The sequence below is a fragment of the Protopterus annectens genome, chromosome 7.part0 (genome assembly GCF_019279795.1).
Source record: "Protopterus annectens isolate FY-2018-M chromosome 7.part0, PAN1.0, whole genome shotgun sequence".
NCBI lineage: Eukaryota > Metazoa > Chordata > Ceratodontiformes > Protopteridae > Protopterus > Protopterus annectens.
This window is the reverse complement of record NC_056739.1, coordinates 1,157,424,139-1,157,442,573: the sequence shown is the minus strand read 5'-3', so window position 1 is coordinate 1,157,442,573 and position 18,435 is coordinate 1,157,424,139. Positions and strand designations below refer to the sequence as shown.

General features: G+C 40.9%; 1 protein-coding gene across 5 annotated transcripts in view; it reads right to left on the bottom strand.

Moving 5' to 3' along the window:
* The window catches only part of HERC1 (HECT and RLD domain containing E3 ubiquitin protein ligase family member 1), a 3,987,333-nt gene that overhangs the window by 2,421,327 nt on the left and 1,547,571 nt on the right, over positions 1 to 18,435 (bottom strand). For all 5 annotated transcript variants that reach the window (XM_044077739.1, XM_044077741.1, XM_044077740.1 and 2 more), the window contains exon 28: positions 1,699 to 1,819. In XM_044077739.1, coding sequence (XP_043933674.1) covers positions 1,699 to 1,819 — 121 coding nt within the window. The remainder of the gene's footprint in view (positions 1 to 1,698; positions 1,820 to 18,435) is intronic.

Sequence of the window (18,435 nt, the reverse complement as noted above, 5' to 3'; positions counted from 1 at the left end):
TATCTTACTGTGTATCTCTACTGAAAATGAAGATTACAAAACTTTGATTTAAGTGTCATCCTCCATCAGCAAGGAGAACACTTTTGGGACTGCCTGGACTTAGAAGAGAAAGGGAGTTCTCAACATGGGAGAGTCAATCTCATGAAGGTCCTCCATACTGGTGAGGGACTATTCTGCACTCAAAAGGTTATCCTGACAGGTCTTGAAAGGTATAATCAAAGTGCACTCTCCCACCACCACCCAAAAAACACACCGACAAAAAACTTGTTATCCAGAATACTGTTTTGGACTTTCTCTTTAAAAGGGAAAAAAATTCAGCCAAACCATTTTACACAGACACAGCAATGAGCCTGCAGCCCTGGTCACAAAGTTGCCATAATGAAAATTACAGATGACCACAGAACAGCCACTTTGGAAGTTGCAGATGGAATTTTCACTATCTCTTCCAAAGATCTTGGGCATCTGGCCAGTCTACAAAGCTTCTAGCGACTTCCAGAAATTATGAAGGCTCTGCTGGGGCAATTCCTCAGTATAGGGGCACCCCCCATAGGATGATGTGTGGCACTGCCCTCAGAAAGACGAGGGCCATAAAATGGCCAACTTGTCAATAAAGACTGACAGCTAGGCAAGCAAGCAGCATAAAAACTGCAGAACAAGAAGTATCCATTTCACCCATCCACATCAAACAATTTGAAATGAAACTGTACAAATCAAGAAAATGTATTAAACGTTTTATAAGGCAAAAAAAAACAAAAACAGCACGGACCTGTGTCTCAAGTAGTGACTAAAAGTACTATATTAGGAGTTCAAATTTATAAGTACATAAAATACTTGCGCTGAAATAATCTTACACACAAAGCTACTTGGCAACACCCTAGTTGAACACCTGAAGTTTGACAGCAGTCTATCAAAAAAAATTCACTAACTTCTAGCACTCTCCTCTAACCAAAATAGTGCAATGCTACAATAAAATTGCTAGATTTGCTACTAATAAAACACCTATATCTCACTACTGCCATGTACTGAAACTTCCCTACTGAACGACAAAACAAGTTACCTCTCCATCACCCAACTAACAACTTGTAATATCATAAATAAACAAAACTCTCCAGACCTACTTAACATTGTCTCCCCCTACTCAACCAATAGGTGACTTTGTTCGATGGACAAACATCTACTCACCATAGCCATGCACCATCAAATCCTCAGGTAATGCTTTTGTCTCTATCTACAATTTGGCAATCTATTCCTACTTCCATCAGACATCAAAAAGACATGACTAGCTCTAAAACACACTTAAAACATTATTGTAATAACATCCACATACTCTCTGACACTCTCCATAACCCAACACAACAATCGGATCTACAACTTCCTCATACCCTGTTGTTCTAATGCTTCCTACCTCTCTGTCAGGCATCTACTGATCGCTCCCAGTAAAACAATTATTGAGTATTGTGTTCGCACATAACTGTACTATCTAACAAATGTTTTACTCTAACATTTTGTTTTATGACTAACTGATTTTGCCACAGCTATGCTTACTACTTGTTTACTATCTTACTTAATTTTGTATCACAATATTAATGAAGCTTCTCTCTTTCTGGGCCACCAATGAAAATGGGGTAATACAGCCTAGAAAGATTTTCCCGGTTAACAAAAGAAAAAAAATAATAAAGTATTTAAGCATATTCTCACCAACATGGTGCTTATTAGCCTGAAGTGCCCTCTCCAGAGTAGAAGACAGCTGTTGGTAAATCTTATGTACTGCTGCTTGGATGTCCATTTGAACACTTCTTTTGGCTCCTCTAACACCATCCTGTATAATGAAAATGCAAATACTATTTGTTAACCAGTAAAATAAACGGAACCTTTTTTTCAGACCAATTTCAGAAATTATCTGAAGACAAGGGCAAGAATACAAGCAAAAAATAAAAATAAATAAATGAATAAATGGCTACATTTACACATGCAAATACTTGCACACATTTGTGTGCCCATGGTATGTATACAACTATAGGTTTACTATCAGAAGTGCAATGTTAACTGTACCGAATCCGGTAATGCCAACTACACAATATTGTAAGTCATAAAACCGGAAAATCAAAACACTGTACAACACTGAATCCAGAAATTCACTACTGCTCCAAACCAAGGAACAAGCGTGTGTCCCAAAGGGTAGCCAAGTTCTGGAGTTCAGCTTACTGTGTTTCCCATTTTGTCTTTCAATGTTGTAACAATGTGCATAAAATGAGAGGAAAGGGAAGAATAAGCAAACTCCACAGAAATGTGTTTTTTTTTAATTTAAATATTTTCATGCCGCTGTGATCTACTACTCAATAATCACAAAGTGTAAATTCATGAGTTTGCTGTGTGAGATCATATAGCACCTTCACATCCTTAATACCACTCTGGGCAACAGATCTTCTATTACATAATAAATCTGAATTTTCCAACAAAGTGAGCAAGCAGGTCAGCCTGGGCCAGATTTCCAAGACTAACCCCTGCATTTCTGACAAAGAAACATTAGGAGGTCTTGCACAGTTTTCCCAACTCCACTTCTGTCAGCATGGAGATCTGATAAGGATATGCAGAAGGTTACGAAAGAAAAGTCAAGCTGCACTAATTAAAACACCAGATCTTTTAGGGTAATGCCTCAGACCAAGTCAATGTAGAAATCATTAGCCATGACATGAGGTTACCATTTAAAAAGTATGGTTTGTACTATGTTGTTTCTTCTCAATGACCTAACACCTGTGACACTGAAGGCAAGTCCATAACAAAACTGGAACAATCCTACTTCATTTCTTTTTAACTAAACATAACTTCCTCTGCTATAACTAGGGAACAGGTCCTTAATGCTCTCTCTAAGGCCAAGAACACTGCATCAATGGGCCCAGACAATATCCCAGGATGCCTTCTAAACAGCATAAAACATGACATGTCAGGCTCTCTGGAATTGATATTTAACTGCAGCCTCTAAACAGGCTCTGTGCCCCATGAATGCATAACAGCAACAGTAATCCCTTTGCACAAAGGAGGATCACCTACAGACCTATAAGTCTCATATGCAAAGCCATGGAAAGAACTATCATGGAAATGATCAACAATGACATAGGAAACCTCCAGACACTGGATCCAACCCAATCTGGTTTCGTCAAGGGCATGTCATGCTTACCCAACATGCTGGATTTCTTTGAGAAGGTCACTAAAGCAATGGATGAGGGCAAAATGGCTCACACTGCCTACCTTGACCCGGTCAGGACATTTGATACAATATCCCACTTAGGCATTGTTGACAAACTCAAGAGGTTAGGTACAAACCCTTACCTCAGCAGGTGGATAGCCAACTGGCTCACAAACAGGATCCAGGAAATTAGAACTGGGGAGTCCTCCTCTACATAGAAGTCAGTCACAAGCGGAGTCCCTCAGGGATCGGTCCTGGCACCACTCCTTTTTGGCATTTACTTCTCTGAAGTCCTTCTCTGTAGTCCAGGCCAATGTCAATAGCCTCTGGCTGTTAAATTTGCAGATGACTGCAAATTAGGAGCCGTCACTGAATCCTCCACCAACTCAAGTGTTCTCCAGGAAGGTCTAAAACAGACAAATGGTGTAATAGCATGGACTAAAACTAAATTCCAAGAAATGCATAACACTATCCTTCAGGAAGTCATCCACCCCTGGTAACTACCATAGGGACAACGCAACCTTAAGAGTTGACCCTGTAGTTAGGGACTTGGGGACGTGCATAGAGAGCAAGCTAGCTTTTAACCATAACATGTCTACAGTAGTGAGGAAATCATTCTATGTTGTGCAAGTTATAAATGAAAGACTGGCATCTAGGTCCAAGGAAGTCATTGTTCCACTGTATTCAGCATTCATCAGATGTATCGAGTACAATGCCCCTAATGGTATGTACCTAACCAGGCATATCCAACAACTGAATGTCCATAGAGATTCCTCACTAAAAGAATACAGGGCGTAAGTAACATGTCCTATGCAGACTGCCTCAAGGCCCTAGTCCTGCATTCCGTCACCTACAGGCTGTTGAGGGGAGATCTATGCCTGGCATACAAGGTGTTGTCAGAACCCAATCTGATGGACCTCCTGCATATCAGCAAAACAAACAGCACCAGAATTACCCATTCTAAAGATTTAAACTTTGCCTGTGATAAAAAAGGGACGTACTGAACAGACAGGTATGTATCCCCGAGACTACCCTTTCTCTGGATCAGGCTCTCCATCCATATGAAGCGGAGTTCCTCCCCAACCCAATTCAAGTGTAACTTGGATAACTGGATGGGAAACAGGAAATTCATCCCTGGTTTGGCACCTATGTCTCTAATGGACACAGGCAGCCTGTAACCGGATCATCTCCCAGTCCCCTGCTTGCAAATGTTTCATCTCCCAAGCCCCTGGTTACACTTATCAAGAGTACCAGAACTTGTGAAAGGTTTGGGATGCATGGCTAGGCTTAAAATGGCCCTTGCATTTGTTAACCTAATAAACACCTATGAGAGCTGTATAAGACCAGTGGTTAGGGTGCCAAATCATCAGACGATGAACATAATGGAACATTGCATAACATTAGGTGATAACTTGTAGCAAACATGAATCAGCAAGTGAAATGATGTATACTTAATGCAAATGGCAGAAGAAAATTTCACATACTGGGGCTTTCAGATATATAACTGCTGATGAAGCCAGAAACCAGTGCTTGCACTAAAGAAAAATGTATTTATTTAAAATAAAAAAAAAAAAAAATGAAACTGAGTGCTTTCATCCCACGCACTTTCCGTGACTTCATCAGAGCCTATATATATATATATATATATATATATATATATATATATATATATATATATAAATAAAACAAATCGATTTCCTTTGGCATCATTGCCTGAAAACACTTGAAGGTCCTTAAAGGTATACTGCACCTTTATACTTTAGGTTTGTGAGGTACTGAACCTCACCATTTGTGTACATAAGTTACAATATCAAACTTAAATATCAACTTGTCACTTGTTTAAGAGTACCTTAGTTTTTAAAAATGTGTGTAGTACAATATATTAACAATTAATGAATAATAAATGTTGATGTTGAAGGATTCCATTATCTTAATAGTAAAATATTAATAAGTTCAAACAAAAAACCCAAAGTACAAGTAAAATTCATTAAAGCTTTACTGATCTTAACTGAAGTACAAGTTTAACAGATATTCATTCAGCCTAGGGTAGGTGCTGGTGCTCAACTTGCGCTGCATGAGAAACTCTCTGTAATCTGATTTGGTCTCCCATGGGCCTCCCCTTGGGCATCTAGGTATCTTTTTGACTGTACCAAAACAAAACTTTTGAAATTTAGTCCCATTTAATAAATGCTTGTATAATGAACTGTTAGAATTCTTATGTCATAATTTTGCTCATAGATTATCCTTCTGAGCAGTCGTTCAGTTTTGCCCACATAAAAAACATGGGCATCTTGAACATATTGCTACATAAACTACCCCCTGATTTCAAACAATTCCCTTTTGTAGTGTAAGGCTTGTGCCCAGATTATTTTCAACAGTTATTTTTTCGCCTTTGAATACATATGGGCATTGCTTACAAACAACTTGTTAGTGCCCTTGTTTAATCCTTGGCTAACAAAATCTATTTCTCTAGTTTTGTTCTCTTCAAACAACCACTTAACATTACTTGACATCTTATTAACGAAATGTGTTTTTTCACCCACTACATTGAATACTAAGTTGTTACCATTCATCATTATCCAATTTTACTCCAAAATATTTTAATATCATTTGCTCACTCATTATATTGAGCCACAAAAGCTCTTTCAAATTTGTCTCCTTTCGTTTCACTCAGTTGTTTACCCTTACCTGCTTCACTACATAGTCCAACACCTATAAAGTTTTTATATATATCACCCCATTTTCAGTTACTTTCTTAGTAAATGTTTCCAAAAAATCAGTTGGGTAATAAACATGTCCTTCAATTTTTCTCATTTCTGTTACTAAATAATCAGATTATTTCATTTGATCCTCCCTGATACTTTGTCCTTTAACTTGTAACTGAAAGGATGTGAACTAGAGTAGTGTAAATATGCATTACTAAATGTTGATTTTCTATATATAGTGGATGTAATACTAGTTTGTGTGTGTGTAATAGTTAACTGAATTTCTGTCAAAGCTGAACGTAAACTTCAGGAACTTATTTTGTTCTGTTTAAATATTTAATAAATTCTTCATAAAATAATAATATCCAAAAAATGCAAATACAATCTGCTGTGCTTTTAAAAGACTGAATTATTTTTCCCATGCATATAGTACCAAATTTGCATGGATGGGGGTACATGCAGTTCCCATCACCACACCCCTCTTTTGTCTAAATACCTCACCTTCAAAATATATAAAACTCTTTTCTAGAACAATTAAAACAGAATCTGTAATCAGGTTGATTTCACTTGTTTTGAGGATGTCGCAAGCTAACAGACTAACACTAAATAATCTTAAGTCCATCTTCATTTAGTACACAAGTGAATAAAACTATGACATCAACTGTCAGAAATCCCTGGGACCTATCCCATAATTCTTTTTTTTTTTTTTTACCTCCCAAAGAAATCCCAGGAATCCTTTAACATATGTGCTTGTTTACCAAAAACAGGATTCAGAACACATTCAACATATACGACCAATGGATGAGTCTTGGATCCCTGTGCCGCAACAACTCGTCTAAAAGGGGGGGTGGGATAGGGGGTAAAATGCTTGTGTATTTTTGGCATCCCAAAACTTGTAGCATTCATTGGATTGGAGTTCCTTACAAAGTTGCAAATACCATGGGAGAGCCTTTTTTCTAACAGAAATTCTAGTTCTAAACCTATTTTTCTGTAGGCTATACGTACCACACTCCTTGAAACCTGTGTACAGGTTTCACCATCATGTAAAATGTCTACCACAGCACTAGAATAGATAAGAGCGTCCAAAATCACCATGCCTCTCCCCTTATCGGGTTTCATAGTATGTAGCACAATCCCAGCAAAGCCTCCAAAGGTCCTCACCACTAAAAGCACAACAGCAGGAAAAACGTAGAAAAACACAAGGATGAGGACCACCACGATTATGCAGCAAAACAGTTCTTCTTTATTGAGTATAAAAACGAGAGAGATGAGCGCTTTCACGTACAAGCTGTACGCTTCTTCAGATCTGAAGAAGCGTACAGCTTGCAAGCGTGCCATCTCTCGTTTTTATACTCAATAAAGAAGAACTGTTTTGCTGCATAATCGTGGTGGTCCTCATCCTTGTGTTTTTCTGGGTTTCATAGTATGTTTTGTATTATCATACATTAGGGAATTTAAAGTTTACTTCTCTTTATGAACGGGACTGGACCTGAAATATTTTTCTTTGTTTTTGCTAACTCGTATATATCCTCTTCAAGTGCCTTCTCGAAGACTTGAATAGTGGAGTGTAAAGATGGATTAAATCCACTTCTACAAATGTTATTTTTTTACATAGTTTGTACTGTACAAGAAATATTGTTAGGCTCAGTAAAATGCACTGCTAAATTTAATTTCCTTGTGAATAGTCCTAAGTTCTACCAGCGAATCAGTCGGATCAAATTGTTCCCTTGGGAAAATCTTAAATCCCTTTTCAAAAAGCAAAAAAAATATCTAAGGTTATAGTCAGATGGCTATATTTAAATACTTTAAAACCACTGTGTGATAACACCAAACCATTATTATTCAGGAATAATTACGTCTTTTTCCCCCTCCTCCTGCCTTTCTTGGAAGTCCCTTGATTAGGGTAATAGCTGAATGTGGTTGCGCTGGTTGCAACCCCTCAAATCTTCCATATAATTCCCTTGTCTGGGACCTGCATACTTTATGGGATCTGAGCACCTCACCAGCTGTTCTGATCTCTTGGGGGGATCCTCCATATTCTTACTTTTATAATGAATTCTTCTTCCTTACTCTAGTGCTATGTCAAACACTCTACAAGATGGTGAAACGTATACACAGGTTTCATTGAATGAGCTACACACAGCCTACTGAAAAATACATTTACATCTAACAGAATTTCTGTTGGAAAAAAAGTGTCTCCCCTGGTATTTTCAGCTTAAGGAACTCCACTCCCAGGATTCCTACAATTTTCGGGATTCCAAAAAATGCAAGAGCATTTTAACCCCCCCGCCCCCTTAGACCAATTACTGTAGCAAAGGATTCTAAGACCTATCACTGGTTATATACAGATCATCTTCCGAAGCCTATTTTTGGCAAAGAAACGTGTGTATGTTGAAAGATTCGTGATATCTTAGGGTGGTTAAAAAAAAGAATTTTGGGAAAGGAACCTGGGGTTGCTGACAGTTGATGTCATAGATTTATTCACTTGAGTACCAAAGGAAGATGGGCTGAGATTATTTAGTGTTAGTCTGTTATCTTGCAACAGCCTCAAAACAAGTGAAAACAACTTGATTACAGATTGTGTTTCCATTGTATAAGACAGCAGTTGTATATAGTTGGAAGGTGAGGTACTTAAAACAGGAGTGTGTGATAGGAACTGTATGTACCCCCATCCATGAAAATCTGGTACTATATGCTTGAGAAAATACATTCATATTTAATTTCTACTTTTAAATGATATTTTTATTTTATGGTGTATACATTAGTACAAGAATTTACTGAATATTTAAATAAAAAAACAAAGTTCCTGAAATTTACTTTTGGCTTTAAAAGAAATTCAGGTAACTATCTTGACAGCATTATTACTAGTTTTACATCCACTACATATAGAAAATCACCCTTTAGTAATGCATACTTACACTACCACAGTTGATATCCTTTCAGTTATAAGAAAAGTTTAGTTAAAGGACAAAGTATCAGGGTGTCTCAAATAACATCAAGTTTGATTATTTGTTAACAGAAATGAAGAAATTTAAGGACATGCTTATTGAAAGGGGCTATCCAATTGATTTTGTGGAAACAATTACTAACAAAGTAACTGAAAAATGGGGTGCTAAATATAAACCTCTTCTAGGCACTGGGCTAAGTACTGAAAAATATAAGCATAAACAACTGAGTGACACAAAAGTTTAAACATTTGAAAGAGTTTTTGTGGTTCAATATAATGAGGGAGAGAAGGATGTTAAAAACATTTTAGAGAAAACTTGGATAATTACGAAAAGTAACAACTTATTGTTGAATACAGTCAATGAAAAAAGCAAATTTAGTTTTTAAGATTGCAAGTAATGCTGTTATTTGAAAAGAACAGAACTAGAGAAGATTTTGTTAATCAAGGATTAAAAAAGGGCACTAACAAGTGTCTTTTTTGTATATTTGAAGGTGAAAATCTGGACACAGCCCTAACACTTTAAAAATAAAAAAAAGGAATTGTTGGACCTCAGGGGTTGTTTATGTGGCAATAAGTTCACTATGCCTGGGTTTTTCTGTGGGCAAAAATGAACGACTGTTAAGAAAGAGAATCTGCGAGCATAACTATGAGCAAAATTATGACATAAGAAAAATTCCAACAGTGCACTATACAAGCATTCTTTAAGTTGGATAGAAAAGATTGAGACCTATCCATGTTGACTGTGATCACCATGACTATTATAAGAACTAAAGTAGTAGTTCCTAGCCTAGATGAGTTTCTCTGTAGACAGAGTTGCCAGCAATCATCTGGCCAAGTGGGGTGAAACAAAAATGCCTCATCTTGAAGGTAAGTCACAGTTACAATGACAGACCCTGGAAATTCCAGGTACAGAAATAAAACCTAAATTGCAAGGTTATGAAATAAATATATCACAGACTTGACTTACTGCTAGAATGTGCCTAACTTCTTCCCTTTCCTCAAGGTTGTGTCCTTAGAGGATGGCTGCATAAGTTATTTGGGGGGGGGGGTGCTGCATTGTACTATATGCAGGGTTAACTTTCACATACTTTGAAAAATCAGACAGTGATTTGTGTGTGATGCCATTAGACAGATTCAATATTGAACTATCAATCTCCTGTCATAAACCTGTATCTGATGCTACACAAGTAGTCTATGTACTACGTTTGCAATATCTTCTAAGCCTTTAAATAAATGCTTAATACTACAATACTTCTGATCCAGTTTACACTGCAAACCAAGGTCTAAAGAAACTGTACTATGGTAATGGCATGTTAAATGTACACAATTTGGAACAGTTTTGTGCAGTTTTAACTACTCTCTGGTCTCCATCTAGTAATGATAAAAAGGATCAAATGGCATTACTGAATCAAGTTTTTTAACTCCAAACAATAAGTAATGGTCTCTTTAAATTATTTTACTTGGACCTTGTGTATCAGTATTGGCACTCGTTCATCTCTAATACATATAACAAGACGGCTTGGGGCTTTGTTCAAATGCTTTAATACATATAAATGGGTTACCCTTAAGTATGTCGAAAGCCCACTACATCGAATTCCACTTCTTCGACACGACAGAACATCGACAAATAAAGAGCCAAAGTTTCCCGCACGGTAAGTTACCATTTGGCCATCCACCTGAACTTTGCCCCGTACCCCCATGGTAGTGCATTCTCAGAGCTGGAATATTAAGTTAGGGGGTGTGGGGGGCAAAGCCCCACACATTTGTGTAGTCTGTAAATGGCAGTTTTTCAGTTCTGGATGGCCAAAAGGTAACTTACTGTGCGGGAAACTTCAGCTCTTCATTTGTCAATGTTATGCCGTGTCGGAGAAGTGGAATTTGATGTGGTGGGCTGTCGACGTACTAAAGGTAACCCATACAAACACATCAGGATGGCTAGCAGAATCATTAAATATGAATAAACTAGTTAACAAACAGAGCTTACAAACATACATGCTTACATCTCAACAGCCAACTACAAAATGGCAGTCAGGCTCCCATATGCTCAGTATTTATACACTTGTGCAAGCCCTCGGATAGTTTCTTAAAGGATTATACACATACACTGATCTACATCCTCCATCTTAAAAGGATTGCCCTTTGGGGGGAAAAAGAAAAAAAAAAACAATATTAGAGTCAGGCATGCATTACTATATACATTGGAAAGAAAAAGTACAGTTGTGTAATACTTACCATAAATGTAAATGCTCGAGTGTATTCACTGTTGCAGTCATCACACTTTGGTTATCTGCCTGCAGGTAGCCCTCAGTTGGCCCAAATACCAGAGACTTAGTATTTCTGTGTCAGATGCTGCCACTTCTTGCCTGAAGTCAGGTCGTCAGGGGTATAAAAACAGGGAGCCGATGCCATTACATCAGTTTTTTCTTGCCCCAAATAGGGAGCTAGGATATGGTGGGGAAACCACCACCAGTAAAAAGTAAATACCAATACCAGTAGGACTAGCCATAGAGAGGAGAGATGGAGAGAGAGAGAGAGAGAGAGACAGGGGGCTGGAGGGAGGGAGGGAAACCAGGACTGCAACAGTGAATACACTCGAAAGTACAGTTTTGTACCTACCATAAATGTAGATGTTCGAAGATCCACATTGCTGCAGTCCTAACACTCGGGGTAGTCCGCTGTCCCAGTCGGCCCGAATACCAAAGTATAAGGCTGACGTCGGTCAGGGCGCATTAGTCTGACGTCAGGACGTCAGGGTACAAATGCGCATGACCGACGTCATATCCTCAGTCTTTTCTTGCCCCAGATGTCAGAAGACCCTAAAAAGATAAGGCCAAAACCAAAAAACACCAAACACTCCTGTACCAAATATATATACAATATATACAATTTACAAAAGTACAACCCCACCCACACAACCACCCCTAAACACAGAGGGGAAGGAGGGAGGGTAAATTGGACTGCAGCAATGTGGATCTTCGAACATCTACATTTATGGTAGGTACAAAACTGTACTATGTTCTTCATCCCACATTGCTGCAGTCCTAACACTTGGGTAGAATCCCAAAGCAGAGGTAAGGGAGGCTGGCAAATCATAAAGAAGCTGGAGCTGACAACATGCCCTGCAAAATAGCCGTGGCAAAACCAGCCCTAGATTTAGAGTAGAGAGGAAGGTGGTAATGCTTAGAGAAAGTATGCACTGAACTCCAAGTAGCTGCCTCCAAAATATCCTTAGTTGCCACCCCCCTTAGAAATGCTGTTGAAGTGGCAGTAGCCCTAGTGGAATGAGGCCTAATCCCAGCTGGAATCTCCTTGCCATGATGGGAATAACAAAATGCAATGCAAAACCCAATCCACTTAGAAATAGTTTGTTTTGACACAGGCTTGCCCAGAGAACTCAAAGCAAAAGAAACAAACAACTGCTGAGACTGCCTAAAATCCTTAGTCCTGCTTAAATAATAACGCAACTGCCTATGTACATCTAAAGTGTGCAAAATCTTTTCCCCCTTATTTTGGGGATCTGCATAAAAAATGGGCAAATGGATAGTTTGGTTTAAAGCCACACTAGAGACCACCTTAGGCATAAAGGAAGGATTAGTACGTAATGATACCCTATCCTTATGGAAAATCAAAAAAGGCTCAACCGCCATAAGGGCCTGCAATTCAGAAACCCTTCTTGCAGAAGTAATGGCCAACAAAAAAGCAGTCTTCCATGACAAGTATTTCAATTCAGCAGTAGCCGCAGGCTCAAAAGGTTGTAGAGTAAGTTTCTCCAACACAAAATTGAGGTCCCAAGCAGGAGTAGGAGCTCACGTGGGGTCTTATATTCTTTGCCCCTCTAAGAAATTGCTTAAACAAAGGATGAGAAAACAATGGTGGGTCACAATCATAGTGAGCTGAAATTGCTGCAGCATGAATCTTAATGGAAGAGAAAGACAAACCTTTGTCCAGTAACTCAGTAAGATATTGAAGAGCCACACTCAAATTTGGCTCAGAAACCTCCAAATCATTTGCTGTACTCCAAAATAAAAATCTCTTCCATTTGTCTGCATACACTTTCCTCGTACTAGGCCTCCTGGCTTCCATAATCACATTCAAAACTTGTTGAGGAAGTTGAGACCTGCTGTGGTTCAAAACAGAATATGCCAGGCTGTTAGATGAAGAGAGTGAAGCTTGACATTGAGTAGATGACCGTCCCTCTGAGACAATAGGTGTGGAACCAAAGGTAAAGGCCATGGAGGCTTCCTTACCAGACTCCTCAGTAATGGGTACCAGTGTTGTCGAGGCCAATCTGGAGCTATTAAAATCATCCTTGGCTTGTCTTGTCTGACCTTTAGGAGTACCTTTGGGAGGAGAGGCAGAGGCGGAAAGGCGTACACATGAAGATTTTCTTTCCAAGCTGTGTGATGAAACCTTTTCGTGCAAAACTTTGGCAGCTGGTGGTTTAGTGGAGAAGCGAACAGATCTATGTCTGGAGTTCCCCATGACACTGTCAATTTTCGAAATACATGAAGATCCAGTTTCCACTCGTGGGGATCCATGATTTGCCTGCTTAACACATCTGCTAAGGAGTTCTGTGCTCCCGGCAGAAACCTTGCCTGAAGATTTAGTTGCAAGCTGAGCGCAGTCTCCCACAAAATCATTGCTTGCCTGCATAGAGGATAAGAATGTGTTCCCCCTTGTTTGTTGATGTACCACATGACAGTTGTGTTGTCTGTTAGAATCAACACCTGCCCTGGAAGAAGTAACTCCTTGAAAGCCAGTAATGCAAACTGGACTGCCAACATCTCCTTCATGTTGATATGTAGATGCTGTAGTCTGGCAGGCCACTTGTCTTGAATCCACTTTCCATTCAGATGAGCTCCCCAAGCTATGTCTGAGGCATCTGTCGTTAGAATCTGACTCGCCTCTGGCCGGGTCACAGAGAGTCCCTTGTTTAGGTGACATTCCTGAGCCCACCACAAAAATTCCTTTTGAATGCAAGGTATTATTTGAATGACAGTGTCCAAATCCTGGCAGTGCTGTGTCCATACATTTTTGAGATACCATTGCAGCTTCCTCATATGCAGTTTGGCATTGGGAAGCACCAGAATACAAGATGCCATGAACCCTAAGGCTTGAAGGACTGTCCTTGCAGTCAGCCCGGACTGAAGAGATATTTGATGGAAGTAAAGTGAAAGATTCTTTTGTTTGTCCGGGGTCAAAAAGGCCATCTGGGTTGCTGTATTCAGTCTCACACCCAGAAAGCACATGTCTTGAGAGGGTACTAGACTGGACTTTATTTCGTTCACAGAATACCCCAGGCATCTTAGCACTGCTATCACATATTCCAAATGCTGCAAAAGGTCTTCCTTTTCTTGAGCCAGAATCAGGCAGTCGTCCAAGTAAGGATAGATTTGTATTCCTTTTAGCCTGAAGTAAGCTATCACTGGAGCCAGAACTTTGTGAATACTCTGGGCAGTAGATAAGCCAAAGGGCAATGCAGAGAACTGATAATGGGAATTCCCAGCTCGAAAACGCAGATACTTCCTGCAACTTAGTCTGATAGGCACATGAAGGTAAGCCTCCTTGAGATCTAAAGTTACCATCCAATGATCTTTTCCCAGCAGAGGTAAAAGCTGTTGCAACGTCAACATCTTGAACTTGGGAATGTCCAGATAAGTGTTGAGGATAGACAAATCCAAAATTGGTCTCCACGTGTTCCCCTTTTTTGGTACTAGGAACAGGCGAGAATAAAATCCTAGGCCCCTTTCTGGCACCGGAACCGGCTGAATGGCCCCTATTTGAAGTAACAGAGAAATTTGCTTGTGAGCCTCTTTTCTTTGTAGAGGAGGAATGTCTGGCATGCCTTTGAAAGGAGGCAAGGTATGGAAATAAAACCTGTAACCGTGGTGAATGATATCCAATACCCATCTGTCTTGGGTAATAAAACTCCAATTTTCTTTGAAAAGTGCCAGCCTTCCTCCCAAAGGTGCTGCCAGACGAGAAGGCTCTGGCAGCTGAAAAGGCAGGTCATTGGGTCTGTTTACGAAAGGACTGACCCCTGCCCTCACCAGAAGACTGAGCAGGTGAACTCCCTGTTCTAGGCCAAAAAGAACCTTGAGCTCTGCCCCTGCCACGTCTAGACCTACCCCTAGACTGGGAATCATAAGAAGGATATGTCCACCCCTTAGTAGGCCAATTTCTACTAAACTTGGGAGGCTGAACCTGCAAAAATCTTTAACAGTCTGCATAGACTTAGCCTTGTCCTCCATTTTCTTTAAAACTGCTTCCACAGGCGAACCAAACAACACATCAGATTGTAATGGAGCATCTAAAATCCTTGTCTTAACATGCTCAGCCAAATTCTGATCCCTCAACCAGGCGTGCCTGCGAAGAACAGAACCAGTGGCAGCCACCCTCGAAGAGGCCTGTACAGCATCAAAACCACATTGCAAAGAATGCTTACCCACCTGTTCAGAAACATGAACTAAATCCTGCAACTCTTTACACTCAATACCTTCCGCCAGAGCATCCACCTTAGACTTCAATTGTGAAAGGAGATAATTTTGGTATTTTAACATGTGGAACTGGCAATTCAAAGCCCTCATGGCTAAAGTGGAAGAAGTATACACCTTCTTTCCCCATCTATCCAAAGCCCTTGCCTCTTTATCAGGAGGAACAGGATTTTTAACAACAGAAGCCTTAACACCTTTAGGCCCCTGAGAAATGGTTTCTGGGTCTGCCCTAGGACTCTTAAAAAGATACTTATGAGCTTCAGGCACCCTATAATACCTATCCGGTTTAACTGGAGCAGGAGGCAAAGAATCAGGGTTCAGGGAAGCCTCTGCAAAAACATCTTCCACCACATCCAGAACAGGAGGTATAGCCAAAGGCCTGTGCTGGGGTAAAAACAAAAATTCCCTTAGCCTTTTCCTGGAATCAGAAAAATCTTGACCTTCCCATTTAAAATGCTCCCTCATGGAATGAAGAGTCTCTGAAAAAGAAAAATCCTCAGGAGGAGAAGCCGAAGGAGTAGAATCATCTACATCAGAATCCGAATAAGGAGGATACTCCTGCAAGTCTTCAGCCGAAGACTCAGAAGCCTCCGAACACTGCTCAAAACTCTCAAGCTCAGGTTCCACCCTAGGCCTCTTATCAGGAGGGGGCATAGAACCTCTAATCATAGTAATCACATCTTCTGCCATTTTAAGCATATGTTTCTTAGGCAGAGACCCTGAAGAACTAGGAGAAACCCCCACTGAAGTTAAACCTGGCCTGCCTCTCGAAGAAGCCTTGGAAACAGAAGGGGAGGGCCTAACCACCTTAGGAAGGGAGGGGAGAACAGTTACCTGAGAAGCCCCCTCAGCCTGGCCTACCTCCTGAGAGGAAACATCCTGTAACAGTAAAGTCTCTCCCTGAGATTCCAAAGAGACTTCTGGCAGAACCTCCGGCTCCACCGAGCCCTCTAAAGAACCGACGTCCGGGACAGACGGCTCTTCCAACCTAGGCTTTGCTGCTTTGTCCTTGCGCTTTTTTGACGAAGCGGGCGTCGGAGCATCCGACGGCATTTTATAATTACAACGCTTCCCAAAAACTAACCTGGCACAGTCTAACCTTCTCTTAATAGTGCGTTTGTTAAATCTAGCACAAGAGCGACATCCAACAACGTCGTGCTCAGGCCCTAAGCAAGGTATACACAAGGTATGGTAATCCCTATGAGGTATCTGTTTCCCACAAGAAATACAATTATTCACTTTTTCTGACATCCAGTTAAATACTGAGGCAAGAAAAAAACAAAATATTCCCCAACGGGGTACTTAGCCAACTTTGATTCGGTCTGAAACTCCGACTTCAGAAAATTTCAGAACGCCAACCTGCACTCGCAATACTGCTTCTGCATCGGACCATGCGGCAAAAAAGACTGAGGATATGATGTCGGTCATGCGCATTTGTACCCTGACGTCCTGACGTCAGACTAATGCGCCCTGACCAACGTCAGCCTTATACTTTGGTATTCGGGCCGACTGGGACAGCGGACTACCCCGAGTGTTAGGACTGCAGCAATGTGGGATGAAGAACATCGTCTACATTTATGGTAAGTGTACACAACTGTACTATGTTGTTCGTGTTTCACTGTTACAGTCATCACGTGTGGGTTGATTCACAAAGCTGAGGAAGGGTGGAGGCAGTCACAAAGAGTTAGGGCTGGCTAGTAGGCCTTGCAAGACTGCTGTAGCAAAACCTGCCCTGGATTTGGAAAAGATAGGCAGGTGGTAATGCTTGGCAAAGGTGTGTACAGAACTACAGGTAGCAGGCTCCAGGATGTCCCTGGTAGGGACTCCCTTGAGAAATGCTGTAGAGGTAGATGTAAGCCCCAGAGGAATGTGCTCTGACCCCCTGAGGGGTTGGTTTTCCATGGTGCTTGTAGCAGAAATGGATGAAGTGTGCTACCCATTTGGAAATGGTTTGCTTTGAAATAGCCTTGCCCTCTGCCCCTGTTGCAAAGCTGACTAGCAACTGGTCAGATTTTCTGAAAGGCTTAGTCCTATCAAGGTAGAATCTGAGCCGTCTGTGCACATCCAAAGAGTGCAGGATCCTTTCCCCTTTATTTTGATGATTAGGGAAGAAGGTTGGCAAATGGATGGATTGGTTGAGAGCCACACTGGACACCACTTTAGGCATAAAGGAGGGTTAGACCTGAGGGAAACCCTATCAGCATGGAAAATAATGAAGAGTTCCACAGCCATGAGTGCTTGTAACTCAAGACACTCTTCTAGCTGAAGTGATGGCTAGAAGCAAGGCTGTTTTCTAAGAGAGGAATTTTAACTCTGCTGAAGCAGCAGGTTCAAAAGGGGGAAGCGTGAGCTTTTCCAGTACAAAGTTAAGGTCCCAAGCAGGGGTGGGTGTGCTTCTTGGTGGCTTTAAGTTGCTTGCCCCCCATCAGGAAGTGTTTGATGAGAGGGTGAGAGAATAGAGGTGGCTCAGTATTGTAATGAGCCGAGATGGCAGAGGCATAGATCTTAATGGAGAAGGATAGGCCTCTGTGGAGTAGTTCTGCTAGGCAATCCAGGATTAGAGGTAAGGAGGGCAGTGCTGTGTCCTTTCCTTTAGACTGAATCCAAGAACAATACCTTTTCCACTTATCAGCATATGATTTCCTTGTACTGGGCCTTCTGGCTTCAAAGATGACGTCCAGCACCTGTTTGCTTAGGGTTGCTGGTGGATTATTCAAGGAATAAGCCAGGCTGCAAGATTTAGGGTTTGCAACTGTGGATGGAAAATATGTCCCTCCTGCTGAGAGAGCAGGGTTCTGGTCTGGTGTAGGTGCCAGGGTGGCACCGTTGTCAGGCTGCGCAGGAGTGGGTACCAGTGCTGGCATGGCCAGTCCGGGGCAATCAGAATTGTCCTTGGCCTGTCTTGTTTTATCTTGAGTAATACTCTTGAGAGAAGGGGCAGAGGGGGAAAAGCATAGATTGAGAGGTTTTCCCATTGAAAGGATAGGGCATCCACTTTCAAGCCCCTGTTGTGAGGGTTCCTGGTGCAGAATTTGCTTAGCTGGTGGTTGGGGGGGGGGGCGGGGGCAAAGAGATCCACCTCTGGGGTCCCCCATTTCTGAA